The 14,104-nt window shown below is 41.9% G+C and overlaps 1 protein-coding gene across 1 annotated transcript in view; it reads left to right on the top strand.

The window, feature by feature from the left end:
• The window catches only part of LOC133135097 (phospholipid-transporting ATPase ABCA1-like), a 149,641-nt gene that overhangs the window by 58,454 nt on the left and 77,083 nt on the right, over positions 1 to 14,104 (top strand). Inside the window, exons 21-28 of the mRNA XM_061251868.1 lie at positions 145 to 282; positions 5,526 to 5,740; positions 7,302 to 7,377; positions 7,905 to 8,107; positions 8,624 to 8,672; positions 10,205 to 10,312; positions 10,511 to 10,543; positions 11,771 to 11,910. Of these exons, the coding sequence (XP_061107852.1) occupies positions 145 to 282; positions 5,526 to 5,740; positions 7,302 to 7,377; positions 7,905 to 8,107; positions 8,624 to 8,672; positions 10,205 to 10,312; positions 10,511 to 10,543; positions 11,771 to 11,910 (962 nt within the window). The remainder of the gene's footprint in view (positions 1 to 144; positions 283 to 5,525; positions 5,741 to 7,301; positions 7,378 to 7,904; positions 8,108 to 8,623; positions 8,673 to 10,204; positions 10,313 to 10,510; positions 10,544 to 11,770; positions 11,911 to 14,104) is intronic.

The following is a 14,104-nucleotide window of genomic DNA, read 5'->3' as shown; positions in this document are numbered from 1 at the left end:
CCTGTACTGTTGTTTGAGTATGAGTGTGTTTCTTTGGGGGTTTTTTTGTTTTGGTATTTCACAGGCACTCTGTACCTTGACATGAATGATGCCTCGTCATACTGTTGCCAGAAAACATCACACGGCTGTTTCCTCCTTTGACAGGTGGGATGCAGAGAAAACTGTCAGTAGCCATCGCTTTTGTGGGAGGGTCGAAAATAGTCATCCTGGACGAGCCGACGGCTGGTGTGGACCCCTACGCCAGGAGAGGAATCTGGGAGCTCCTGTTGAAATACAAACAAGGTATGGCAGGCCAGCAAAGGCAGGTACATGTAGGCTTTTATCAAAGAACTACAGGTGCTAAGGGAAGGACAAACATGCAGACTACCAAAATAAACTACTAAGCACCCGTGCACTGGAATCACCTCCAGTCGACACACCTGACGTGCGTTCAACATTAGCTAACGTTAGCTAATGTTCGCGAAAATATTCAAACTTTTTTCTGTTTCACGTAACTATTTTAAAACGTCGGGTGCTGCAAACAGAAATGGCTGTCGACGGGGAAGACCGGGAGAGAACACAAGCTGACAATTATTTGGCTGTTATAATACACTTTAATCAATGTAATATTTGTTCTTACCTTGAAAAATCACAGATAAGCAACGAATCAGCTAGCAGGCATTGTGAAATATAAGTAGCTTCCATTTATATTGAAAATGCGTTGGTGGCGAACTAAATAGAATGTTCATTTAAAATCGTTCAACACGTAACTGTCAGAATAAAAGTTGACAATCGCTTGGCTGTTATAATGCACATAAATACGTGTTCGTACCTTTTTAAATCCCAGGCAAGCAGCTAATCAGCTAACTGGCATTCTTAAGCATGAGTCGCCTCCATTTGCATTCAAAAGGCGTTGGTGGAGAACTACAGAGTATTTTTGCACCAAACTCAGTTCGCCTTGAACGCACGTCCGTTAAATGGGTCCTTGCTTTCAGAATTCTACACTTTACTATTTAGGACATTTGTTTGGGTGATCTGCTTTTTATTATTTGTTACTTTTATTGAGAAAAATATTCAGTTAATTTGATTGGGAAACATATTACCACTCTCTTAAATCCTCCAGCGACTTCAGGAGTCCTTCCGGCTGAATTCTTTCAAACTATGTTTTCATTAATGTAAAGTCTGGCACTGTGTAACATCCCACAAATGCCATGGGGAACCATTGTTGTACATATATCTGTTCATAGCAGAATGCCTGTGATTTAGATCAGAAATAAAAACATATTTCTTCACATTTCATTAAAAAAATACATTTAACATATTATAATTCTGGATTTCAGTTGCCTGTCGATTTGAAGTTCATCGATTTGTTTGTGATTCGTGATGAAAGAACACTATTCATCACTACAGTTTATGACTAATATTTAGAAGATGACATTTAATCTCCAGTTGCCATCAGCTTTGCATTTAAATATTAAGTGTTTTGTTTTGTTTCTGGCTTGAGATGATTGTTTGATCATGTGACCCTATATCCACACGAGTAAAGTGCATCTCAGCATGTGAAATTCTGAATGCCATTCTGATTGGCATTAAAGCCAGCAGCTCATGGTGTGTGTGTCTGTGTGTGTGTGAGTGTGTGTGTGTGTGTGTGTGCATGCATGCGTCTTTCATAAATTTTCAAACATTCACAGAAAATGAAAGCCTGTGAAGTGCACTGCAACAGTATTCAGAAGAAACTCAACTGACATTTCCAAAAAATGCATTTTAAAATTGAATTTGGGATGTCGCAAAATGAAATGTATAATAAATTAATTGTCTGTAGGTTGTGGCTCCACATACCACTTTAAACAATTTGAGTTTTGAGTCGTGAAAATTGGCAGTTGTTGTACATGACAACGTGGGGTATGTAATAAGGATGGAACGGAAATGAGGGTTCACTGGAGACTGGCAGATGAAACAGTTAGTGATCAGTTTGGAACATTGTGGTTTCTGTTGTTGTTTCTTTGCCATTTATTCTTCCCTGTTGATCATAGATTCTTTGACCAAAAAGGTCAACAACTGGGTGTATTTCAGTCACTGCTGTTCAAGCCGTTTGCACACTAAATGGCCCTTTCTTTATGTAAGCTTGCCACAAGCATAATTACACAGCTTGATTTTAAAGTGAAAGTACTAGTACTGTATGCAAAGGGGTGTGAACTTTTAAAAAGTATCTCAAATTATTATTATAGGTTGATTGCCAAGGGGCAACAAAGAGAGCAAACATTATCGTAACCTGTTATTGCAGCATTGATTGCTGTCAATCTCACAAGAAATATATACAAAATAATAAACATAGATGTCCTTAGTTGAGGCTGATAATTGGGCCTGAAGTTGGATGACTGGTTGCGCTGTTATGAAGGTAAATGGCCAGGGGGTGTTTCCCTCCTGCCAAACACCTCCTTATCAGCCATCACCAGCCCTCTTTTCCACACCGACCTGGTCGAACCAGGCAAGTGAAAAAGACCTCCGGATTCTGAGCTTAACAATGTCCCTTGAGCAGCCAATAGGGGCACTGCTAATACCATCAAGACCTAGGCCAGGTAGCTGCTGAAAAATGTGTGCTGCCAAATTTGTACTGCCAAACATGTCCAAGGCTTAATAGCAGCATGCACTCTTTCACACTGGTTTTTGAAGACGCACTGTAAAAAATGTTCAGTATTAAATCACCAGTGAGAAGATCCTACTATAGTATAAAAGAGAAACTAATTCTACTCAAATACGCTATGTTAGTTAAATTAATACTGAATAATTTAGATAGAGCTAACAGCATAATACTGTATACTGTAATTTGTGGATCAGTAAAGGCTTCCTACATGAGGCCTGTAGAGCTATCAGATGGCTTGGTAACTTGCCTAACCAAGTTTTTATTTTCAATATGATGAAAGGAGGCGCCTCCATTTTAAATGCACTTCTGACAGCAAAGGCACTGAGCGGGATAAATATTTATTTGAGATTTTTAGGCAGATGCTCAGGGGCATTGTTCTTTCTGCTATGAACATCACTTCAATAGACATAATGATTCTAACTATGCGGTAAAATGTTCGGAGTTAAATCAACTCATACGGAGAACGTCCGGTCCCTATTGGGTGCTCTGTTAGAGTTGAATTAACACTGGACTTTTTACTGTGTTGGCGAGACCTGTTCTGAAGAATAAGAACTACTCCCCTGAGAGAGTGAATGGGTTTCTGAGCTATCACAGACTGCATGTGAAAAGTTATTTAGGTACGCGTGATCATCGCACATTCGGATTCTTTCTGTTTTTATTTTTGAACATTCAAGTTGTCTTTAAATGAAATGTTGTCATAAACCTCTGATTATCATCACCTCTGCCGCTAAAAACAAGGCAAAGCAACATTGACGGTTTAAAAATAACAATAAAACAATCTAATGAGAGGCAGAGGATGAATTCCGAGCCCCCGACGGCCTGACCTTTAGAGAGGGGAAAAAAAAAGGAGAGCTGTGATTAATCTTCACATTCATAGCATCATTCCCAATCATTCAGCCGCACCTCTCTGCCTTCTCCTCGCCCCACTCCCCTTTCATTATTCATAACGCTGCTTCATCTACGGCCATTTCCTTCGTAATGATCAGATTAAAAGTTGACGGAATATTTATGTCAACATATTCAAATCAGCCTTTGCACGTAGGCACATAAAATGCTACATATAAATAGCACTTTTTCAGGGGGATAAGGTGTATACAGAGCCAGTTCTAGGCAAAGGCGACATAGGATATTGCCTAGGGCCCATCTGCCTGGAGGGGCCCCCAGGACCACAACTTCCCACCCCTGTGCCTGGGGCCTCCAGTAGTGTAGAGCTGACCCTGGGTGTGTGTGACAGAGACATATAATGATGAAAAGCAGCTGATTCTGTATGGTACTGCTGCAGTAGCTGTTACTGAACACCGCTTTGCACAGGGACTGTTCAGACAGTTTCTTTTATCGTGCTGTATAATAGGCGGGAAAGAATGACCATTCCAAGTTCATTGTGTGCAGTATATTGGCTAAATCAATTCAGAGAGAATTGTAACTTTGCCCTGGTCTAAATAATGCATTCAGCATTATGGAGACCCCGAACCTCACCTTTTAAAGAAACAAAACTTTTTTTTTCTCCATTGAGCTGTGGGCAGACTGAGGTTTTATGCGCCGTATTCAGATCGTTGAAAGGCGGACCGTCACAATGGCGGCGTGGCGGGAGAACGTTTAGCGGTGGAGGGGGGGTTAAAGGGTGCGAGAGAGAAGGTTGAGTTCTCCCGTCTGAAGAAGAGGAGCCCGGCGGGAAGCGGGAGCAGTAATGGCCTCCACGTTCGGCCAATAATGTGACCTGCGGGGATGGAAGACTAACTATCTCCCTGAGAAAACCACCCGCCTCAGCAGAGCGCGCTGCCCTTCTTCACAATAACAGCGGCACTACCGACCAGAGGCCCAGGTTCACCGGGTCAGCACTTCAGGAAAACGACGTGCGATGCATACCGCATCCCTTGATGTGGTTGAAACCGCCCCTGTTTGTAAGAGCTTCCGTGTATAATGGGTCGATAAACAAGGAATACAATTCCGCGTGTCTGTGCGGTTTTAAATATTAATTCGCTGACTTTTAATCCGAGAGCCTTTCAGAAAGACCGTGTGAATTTTCCCTCAGAGACATGCAGACAAGCCTAAAGTCCTTCTTCTTCTTCCCCTCCTTTTTCTTCTTCTTCGTCTTTTCCACTTGCTTGGTAGGGATAGATTTTATGTGTGTGTGTGTGTGTGTGTGTTTGTGACCATGTGACCCATGTGTTAGGGTAAGAGGATGAAGCAGTTTGGTCTCCTTATTTGGCCTGTTTTCAAGTTTTTTTGTAATTAGATGTTTTCATTAAAGAACATCAAAAATATTCTTCTTCTTCTGTGTCTTCACCTTCCTCCTGGCTTTGCTGGGATGTATTCCCAGCAGGCACTGGGGCTGGTGCTCTAGTGAAGCTTTGGGAAGCTGGAAAGCTCTGCATCGACGGAAAACTCAAGGTTGAGTCATAACTAGACAATTAAAAGGAAGCCACCCCGAGGGGAATTTTGGGGTGGGGTGGGGGGGGGTGGGCGAGTACCTGTACTGTACGGTTGGATATTCATGTTTAACGGCATAACTGTGAGGTTGCCAGTTACTGTTTCAGCACAGTCTTTGCTGAGTTTTGCGAGATTGTTACCGTTAAGATCAATAAAATGCTTACCCGTGCCTTTCCACTGCTTTAGTCTTTTGGGGAAGGAAAGAAGAGGAGATCACATGCTGAGAACCTCAAAATGGAGTTTTCAGTTTTTGGAAATATGTCGACTGGATGTGGAATAAAAGTGAGCTAAGAAAACAAAAGAGTCTTTTTAATACTCTGGCATCGGCATTTATTTATTTTTTTTATTTTTTTCGTCAGCTAAATAACAGTAATGTACTGTATTCCCACCTTCATAACATGGAAAGCGTTGAGATGAAGATTGTCTAAGGGCGTCCAGGTTCGGTTGAATTCTCCTCTTCCTCATGCCGTAGGCCGCACCATCATCCTCTCCACGCACCACATGGACGAGGCGGACATCTTGGGCGACCGCATCGCCATCATCTCCCACGGGAAGATGTGCTGCTGCGGCTCCTCCCTGTTCCTGAAGAAGTGTTTCGGGAGCGGATACTACCTCACTCTGGTCAAGGCTGGGGCTGAGAAAATGTCCGCTCAGCGCAGGGGCATCACGCAGGCCCAGCTTCCACAGGTGAACCCACACTCCCATTCTTTCAGTGAAACTGGCGGCTGCCATTACAAAATATGGGGTCTCAAACGCACAGTAAGGTACATGAATATACATTTACTAATGTAGCTGTTAGCATGAATTAGTTAACATACAAATGGTTTAATTAAACATTGAATTAACTTTTCATCAGTTAATGTGTTTGTTGACTACTAACTAATGTATTACTTACCCGCTAGTTTATACATTAGCAAACCGTAGGATAAACATATAGTTTGTTCACCTATTAACACCCTCACTACACTGACGTCTGTCAGTCTCAGTATTGTCTAATTAAAAAGGAAGAGCGTCCAGAAATGACAGAAGGCATACGTGTAATCCAGATGGAACTCATTCAAATCTGACTGTGTTTATTAAAAGTGCATATTTCCAAGACTTTCTTCAGCTGATATATGGCTGCACTGCAGCATTCTGACATGACTACAATTCCCAGCATGCAAATTGGGACACCGTGCTTTTTTAAGCAGGAAGCTAATGCCTGATTGAGACTGCTTGCAATGCTCTGCACGGTTAACCGTGATCAATAACAGCAAATGATTACAGTGCAGGGAAGCCAGCGGGACGATCCGGCGATTATCCATTCATTTAAAGGCTTGTTGCGAGTCTAGTTGTCCCTGTACTTTATAGCATGCGTTCAGTTACTTCTAGAACACTCTCACAATATTGGAACTTTGATCGAGTCCAGTGCAATTTAAAATATGACATATTCCCAAATACTCTGCAGAGAAAGAAGTATTTCACTCTTGAATCAATAAATGATTCTGATTAATTATTAAAAGCAGCAACCTTCATTTTATGCAACATATAATTAAATTTGAGTGTAAGACCATGTTCAAAACCTCAGTTCCAGGAATTCAAAATGTGTTTAAATGTTAAATTGATTGGATTTATTCATAAAGTGTAGATTTTATATCATTATCCAAAATTTCTCTTGAATTATTATTTTTTGACCTCCCAATTTTTTTTTTAAAGAGTCCAGAGTTATTAACAATTTACTTAAAGAAATTAATTAATTATAATTAAAATAATTGCACACTCTGACCCTTCTTGAGTTGCCTCTCTCAAAATGCTAAGCACGGAATCAAAATCGGGGTTCATGTTAGTCGGTGAAATGTAACTGTCATAGGTTCCATCTTTCCACAAACCCGGGACACGTTTAGACTGAGGGACAATGAACAGGTTGCCGAACACAGGTCTTCAAGCAATCACAGTTATCAGTTGGAACTGTGGGTGAAAGACCAGATCAGTTATCAGCTGGAACTGTGGGTGAAAGATCACATATTTTTTCCCATATGAAGCTGCATTCAGCAGCAATGATCAGTCCAGGATCAAAGGGTTAATAAACTCCTGTTACATGGATCGATTGGCTCTCATCTGTCACTGTCAGTCCCGTATTGGTTGGCAGGGGAAGCATTGGCAGTTTAATTGCGCCAAAATCAAATACAAAGGAAAATAACCCTAACCCGTGTGCGCAATCAATTAGTGAGCTGTGTCCTGATATTAACCCCTTCCTCCCCAGTATGAGAACCAAGACCCGTCTGACAGCTGCAGTCCAGACGAGGGCATCGGCAGTGAGACGGGGAGCGAGCCGGACCTCTCAGGTGAGACTAACTGCACTGCGAGGTGTGGAAAAAAAAAAGGTGTGAAGGCACTGTGCACTGACCCAGGATTTTATTCTCCACATTCAACCCTTTGAAGAGTGTAGCTTTGGAATGTTCTAGAAGTCAGTGTTCTAGAACTCCATCGCTTTCAACTGCCTGTTGTGATTGTGACATCACCAGCATTAGAATGTGCAGTTAGGAACATTCTAATCACATATTTGCAATCTCGCGCCTTACCAAGGGTTAATACGTTTCATAAAATGCAAGCCCTGACTTCAGTCTCTTTTCTCTCTTCAGAGAAAGGAAATTAAGGATTGTACATCAGTTTCACGTTGACAAGAAACAATAAATACTGCAATAGCACGGTGGTACCTGGCTTATTAATAGTGGAGCACGCAGGTTACCGCGGGTCTCCAATTAACCCAGCAAGACACCAGAGTTATCATAGATTACATTTTAAAAGAATCATCTTCTGTCCCTCTCCGCCGGTTCCTAAAGTAAAGCCATCCTGTCGGTCTCCCCGTCAGGCGTTAAAGCTATCAGTCTTCTGCTGTGGAGACACGTGCCGGAGGCAGTCTTCCTGGAGAGCATCGGCCAGGAAGTCACCTACATCCTGCCCTACACGGGGGCCCGCGACGGCACCTTCGCCTGCCTCTTCAAACAGCTGGACGTAGAGATGGCGGATCTGGGCATCGCGAGCTACGGGATTTCAGACACTACACTGGAGGAGGTGAACAGATTGCCGCGCGTCGTTTCTTAAACTGAGATCCGTCAAACATTTGCCAGCAGGGTAGATGTGTAGAAGTTGTGTGGGTGCAAAAACCAAATGGAAGTTGTATAGCTGATTAAATTGTGCAAATGTTTTTATGGAAGTTCCCCATGGCACGGTTAAAGTTTGTTGTTTAAGAACCGCAACATCAAAGTATACTCAAAAAACATTTGTATTTGAAACCCCATAGGTGTGTTTTACGTTGAGTTATGACATGAAATTATTTATGAAGAGAATAAATATGCAGATTGCGCTTTAGAGCATCTATATATTTAGCCATTCCCAGTTACTCTGTCATAATCTGGATGGGTATTGCTTGTGATGAATGTATAGTATATTGAATAACAGTTCGCTGAAGATAAGTCAGTAATTTGTTGATGTGCTTTTAAATTAATGTACTACATGTGCATTATATTTAACTGCATATGGTTTTGTTTGCATTATATATGAAAATCAACTTGATTTTTAATTCAACAGATCTTCCTGAAAGTGGCAGAAGACACAGGGGTAGATGTGGAAATACCAGGTAATGGGGGGGATGCACCAGATAACCAAATTAGGCACCACACACTGTTTCTAAGAGTTTATAAAGCTTCATTTCGACCGGGAGTTCCTGGGAATTTAACTCCCAGGAACAAGTACGCAATGAACAAAAGATTCCTTCAGCCTGCATTTCCACCGGGGGCTAAAGATCCCGGAGAGTTAACGCAAATTAGTCTGAAGAAAAAAAGAACAACGTAAGCGTTGCAAAACGCCGGTCTTTTAGCTATCGTTAAATAGCTATCGCTACATAATCGCTTGCTAGCGGGCAGACCGGCGTAAGCATTATGTGCTCGTACAGTAAATTGATGTGTGACAACACAGAACGCCGTTAGCTTAGCTCGCTAGCTAATCAATATTTTTGATGGGTACTCGGTATGTCCAGCCTTATAAATCCAAAGTCCCTGGTTACTTTTTCATAGTTTCAATGGATTTTGACAATAGACATGTCAGACTTCAATCATGTTAACGCTCTCGAGCGTGCGTCAAAGTTTAGGTAGCAAATAACAGTGCTGTATCCTTCTGACGTCATTTACATAGCTGAATACACGCCGAATCACTGATAGAAACAAGATGAATTAATGACGATTTAGAAAATGTATAACTTTTAAAGATTTAAATAAATCCTATGGTGGGACTTTTGCCATTTATGGACGGTACGACAGAAAATTCCGGTGCCGTCGAACTTAATCGAATGCTTTTATTTATATCGTTCGAATGACCAAGTGCCGTGCTTTGTGCTATTCGCGTATGCTAGCTACATCATGCTAACATCGTACAGGGACCAGTAAAGGCTTAGAACACACTAGCACTTAGTTATTGTAAGTTTGATCACCTCTACTGTAAAGTAAAAAAGTGGACAAATTACGTTGTCTGTGAGAAATCTATTGGCGAGCTCACGTGCACACACAGCGGTCTACATTCTAAAGCTCCACTTTGCCCTCCCTAATGGTGATACAACAACACAAGCTCTGTAGCAGGCATTTAAAAATGCCGCCTGGAATACAATGCGCGTAAACTCGCCCAATCAGAAATGACCTGCGCTGCTAGCCACACCCACACAAGTACTCCCCCAATCAGAAATGACCGGCGCTGCCAGCCACACCCATGCTAGTTCCTGGCCATCAGAAAGCTCTGAGCTTTCCTGAGCAGGGCCTTTTTTAGGGCTGAATAACGGCCCCGGAACGATGAGATTTGCCAGGCACGCGGTATGAAAACGCGTCGACTTCCGACGAAATACCTTAGTTCCGGGGTAAAGTTCCACCGGTGGAAATGCGCCATAAGAGAGCGAGAAGAAGATAACAGGGCAGAAAATACCCAGGTGGGGGATGGATCCCTCGTTGTCTGGGAGACTCCAAGATCTGAGAGTCTGTTGTTCTACAGACATGTTTGTTGACATGTGCTACACCTTTTTCCAACATGCTGTTTCATTGCCTAATCTTTACTAAAAAAAACCCACACTATGATGGATGAAATATATATTTAGTGTGTTAAAATATATATCTTTTGTCTTTTCAGATAAAAAGGATACATTAGTAAGAGACTGGAAGAGAGGTTCAAGAGAATCCAAACGTCATAGTATAGCCAATGCCGGCTCGAGCTCGGAGAACTTAATTTCCAAAAGTGGTATGGATCATTCATCCTTATCTCCTTGCAAATGAACTGTAGGAAAACAGGAAGTTGCCTATCTCTATGTACCGAGGCTGTTTCCTGTCATCTCATTGCCTTTCCCAGTCCTGTATTTCATCTTCTATCCATTCTTTTGGTAGCAAATGAACCTGTTTTTTTTTTTCTCCTGTCTTTTCACTGCTGACATCTGATTAGCGCTGAAAGGGAAGTCCACAAATCGAGTTGAAGGTGAGTGTTCTCAGTCATAGCCCATCCACCTGCTGCTAACTGTCCGATAACCTGCTTTCTGGAGCTATTGATCCTCCTCCCGGTTGTGCTGTTTTGTGGTAATTGGACCTCCCGTAAGGCAGGGGTCCCCACATCTGGTCTTGGCATGCTTATTTCCATTAGTCCAATAGGCTCCCTCAAATTTTACCCACTACTGAATCGATCCATTAAAGCAGGTAGACACACTGCTGACCTCGCCAGGTCTAAATGTTTTGCTGATTTTATGGTGAAAGCAAAAACCAACATACAAAAAAAATACAAAATATATAAAGTCTGAAAACCTGTGAGTGTCAAGGTCCATGGGTGAGGAACTCTGCCTAATGGACTTGATTTATCAGACTGTTTTATGTCATCAACACAGTAATTTCCCAGCATTAACCTTGTTAATTCACTGTTCACGCTACCAAAACACGGGCTTGTTGGCGGAACTGGGCCATTGTCACGACACACTGCATGGCTGCCTTCAGATACACGTGGCTCAGTGTCCCCAGTGTATTGTCCCCTAGTTCAAAAGGCCAATGAGAAGGGTCACCTAGGCATTCTCTGTATTGACGACTTCTTTGCATTGAGCTTTCTACAATGCGAACAGCTGGCATTCAATGTGCAGATAGATTGAGAGATCATTGTGGTTCACTTTAATATATTTCTGTTTTGTGTGTCATTGATCAGAGAACTGTTGATGACGGGCAATGCAGCAAGTCTATCCATACAGTACATCCAGATAAATAAAAAAAAAAAAACTATATATTTTTTCCAATCAACCTTACTTCTGAAACAAATTGTGACCTTGGAATTATAAGGTTCGATCTTCATTCTGAGTAGTTTTGGGATACTGAGCTTCAAAGCTTTCAAAACAAAATGGCAAAGCTGAAATGCAGGGCAGTTCTTCATAGATCAAAATGACAGACACCCTCAACGTTATCCGAATGTACAATATAAAAATGTAAATGTATAAAATTAGACTTATAACAAATTTTTGTGAAAATGTTGAATTTATAATTCTAGGGTCTCATAATACTGCAGCCTCCCAGCTGAAGGTTGGATCACCCCTTGTCGCTGAAGGCCAGATCTCTCCCTGTGTGTTGTAGTAATGCAGAACCCCCAGGCTAAAGGCTGGATCTCTCCCGGTGTGTTGTAGTGATGCAGAGTGCCCAGGCTAAAGGCTGGATCTCTCCCTGTGTGTTGTAGTGATGCAGAACGCCGGGAGCTCGAACGGGACCGGCTCCAGAGTGATCACTGGCTGGGAGCTGATCCGGAGGCAGTTCCTGGCCCTCTTCATCAAGCGCTTCCACCACGCCCGGAGGAGCAGGAAGGGGTTGATTGCTCAGGTACTGTACTAAATAGATAGATAGATAGATAGATAGATACACAGAAGATAGATGGGTAGTTATACAGTAGATAGATAGATAGATCATTACATTTAGTTGTGTTCTAGACATTCAAAGTGCTTTACAGTGATGAAACTCGCCTTGATCACCACCAATGTGTAGCACCCACCAGGGCGATGCAATGGCAGCCATTTTGTGCCAGAATGCTCACGCACACCAGCTGAGGTGGAGAGGGACAGTTAAATCAGGGGATGATTAGGTGGCAGGTTGGAAAGAGCCAGGTTAGGAATTTAGCCAGGACAGAGGGGAATCCCCTACTCTTTGCGAAGAGTGTCGTGGGATCTTTAATGAGAGCAGACCTCGGTTTCATGTCTCATCCCAGACTGATAAACCAGGGATGGGAGATTCCAGTCCTGGAGGGCTGGTGTGTATGCAGGTTTTTGTTTTCAACAATTGCCCTTGCTAAATCAGCGAATTGGTTGTTTACACCAATACTGGATCACTCACAGATTACAGGAGATCACATTAAAATGCTTCATATGGGGCGCAAGAACAGTCTTCGGCTGTCATTCATGCAGTTGTGCAGAAATGTAGCTAAGCTGTCAGGTGGTGTAAATGTTTGCCTTAATTAAGAAATTAAGGCGAGAAGTTGGGATGAAAACCTGAAACCAGACTGTGGAAGCCTATTTGATGAGGAAGGAGTTGCCAAATTTCTGCTGTCAGTGTATCATAAGGAAGAAAACTGCTGAAATCTAGGTGGCTGATATTAAACCGAAGACTTCTAAGGAGAGTTGAAAGTCTTCAGCAGTTTGCTAAAGCCTATGCTAATCAGGGAGCTCACTCAACTGTAACAGTTTGCAGTTTTTCTTCAGGTTTGTTGCTTTCATATTTCTGGAGATTGTCTAGGACTTTAAGAGACATAATTGGTCTTATGATGACTACACTTTCAGATATAAAACCACATTTTTTATTTATTTCTTATTGGATATTTCTGCTAAAGGTTTCCAGCATGGCAACTGACCCAATATGGGCCGGGAAATATCTCCATGCGGCAAATAAACATAAAGCTAGACTGATTAACACATTATTCCCATGGCACAGTCATTTCCACACCTGTCTAATTTCCCAATGAGGTGTGATAACACAGTCAGACCACTTTAAAACAGTCCGTTTGATTATCTAGTGTTAATTAAACAAAGGTACAGACGGATCAAAAGAACACTGAGAAGTATCAGAGTAGAATGTACAGTACTGTCCGAGTGTTTATATAACACTGAAGATTTTACAATGCTGAAAGATAACAGTATGAAATATGGGGGTATATTCTTCTGCTGTTCATGCAGTCACTAAGATAAAAGGTGAAACCTATTTCTGTGTCTCATACCATTAGTGTATCGGACCTAAGGCTGTAGATGCAATGCAGTTGGTTAGATTATTCATTACATGAACCTGATCACATCCGAAAGCTTCTGATAGCCACAATGTTCCTCATTTTCCAGAGGAAACATCCAAAAACATCCGTGCATGCTGCAGGTTTATAATCGATTACCAGGTCCTCAACCACACTGAATGTTTTATCTTCAGTCGGCCCTGGTTGCCAAGGAGACAGTCGGTGCAAACTCTTGAACATTCTGCTCAAATTTAAGGAGAGGGTAGTCTTATTGTGGGCCATGAGCGTCCTCGTTCGTTACTGGCAATACGGAGCGGCTAATGCATGATTGAGTTCTTTTGACAATCATCATACGCAAAAGAAGGCTAATGATGCTAAAATGCATTAGCATTTCTTATAGAGCATCGTATATATCTGGTTGTTAGATATTTCGGATAATGTTACTGTAAAAATGTTAAGCAATTTTTTTTTCTCCTTCTGAAACAATTATTTATTTCACCTGCAAGAGAAGAGCAATCAGCACAGCAGGGCACATGAATCTTTGAGCTCCAAGCTCCTGATACATACTGGGCGTCTCCATTCGAGGTGATATAATCTAAAGCTTACGGCGCTTCACCAGCTGCATGCGTTCATAATCATATTTTGTTTTGCTTTTGTTCTTCACCAATTTCATATGATAACGTGTCGGACAGATCTCATCGGGGAAGTGTAATGCACATGAATTTCACTTGCATACATGAGAGATCATATTTCATATGTATGTTTTTGCAATACCATACAGGGCATCCCCATGAGTAACACTTT

Source organism: Conger conger, chromosome 8, assembly GCF_963514075.1.
Source record: "Conger conger chromosome 8, fConCon1.1, whole genome shotgun sequence".
Lineage (NCBI taxonomy): Eukaryota > Metazoa > Chordata > Actinopteri > Anguilliformes > Congridae > Conger > Conger conger.
The sequence above is the reverse complement of the archived record's forward strand: the minus strand, read 5'-3'. Positions and strand labels throughout refer to the sequence as shown.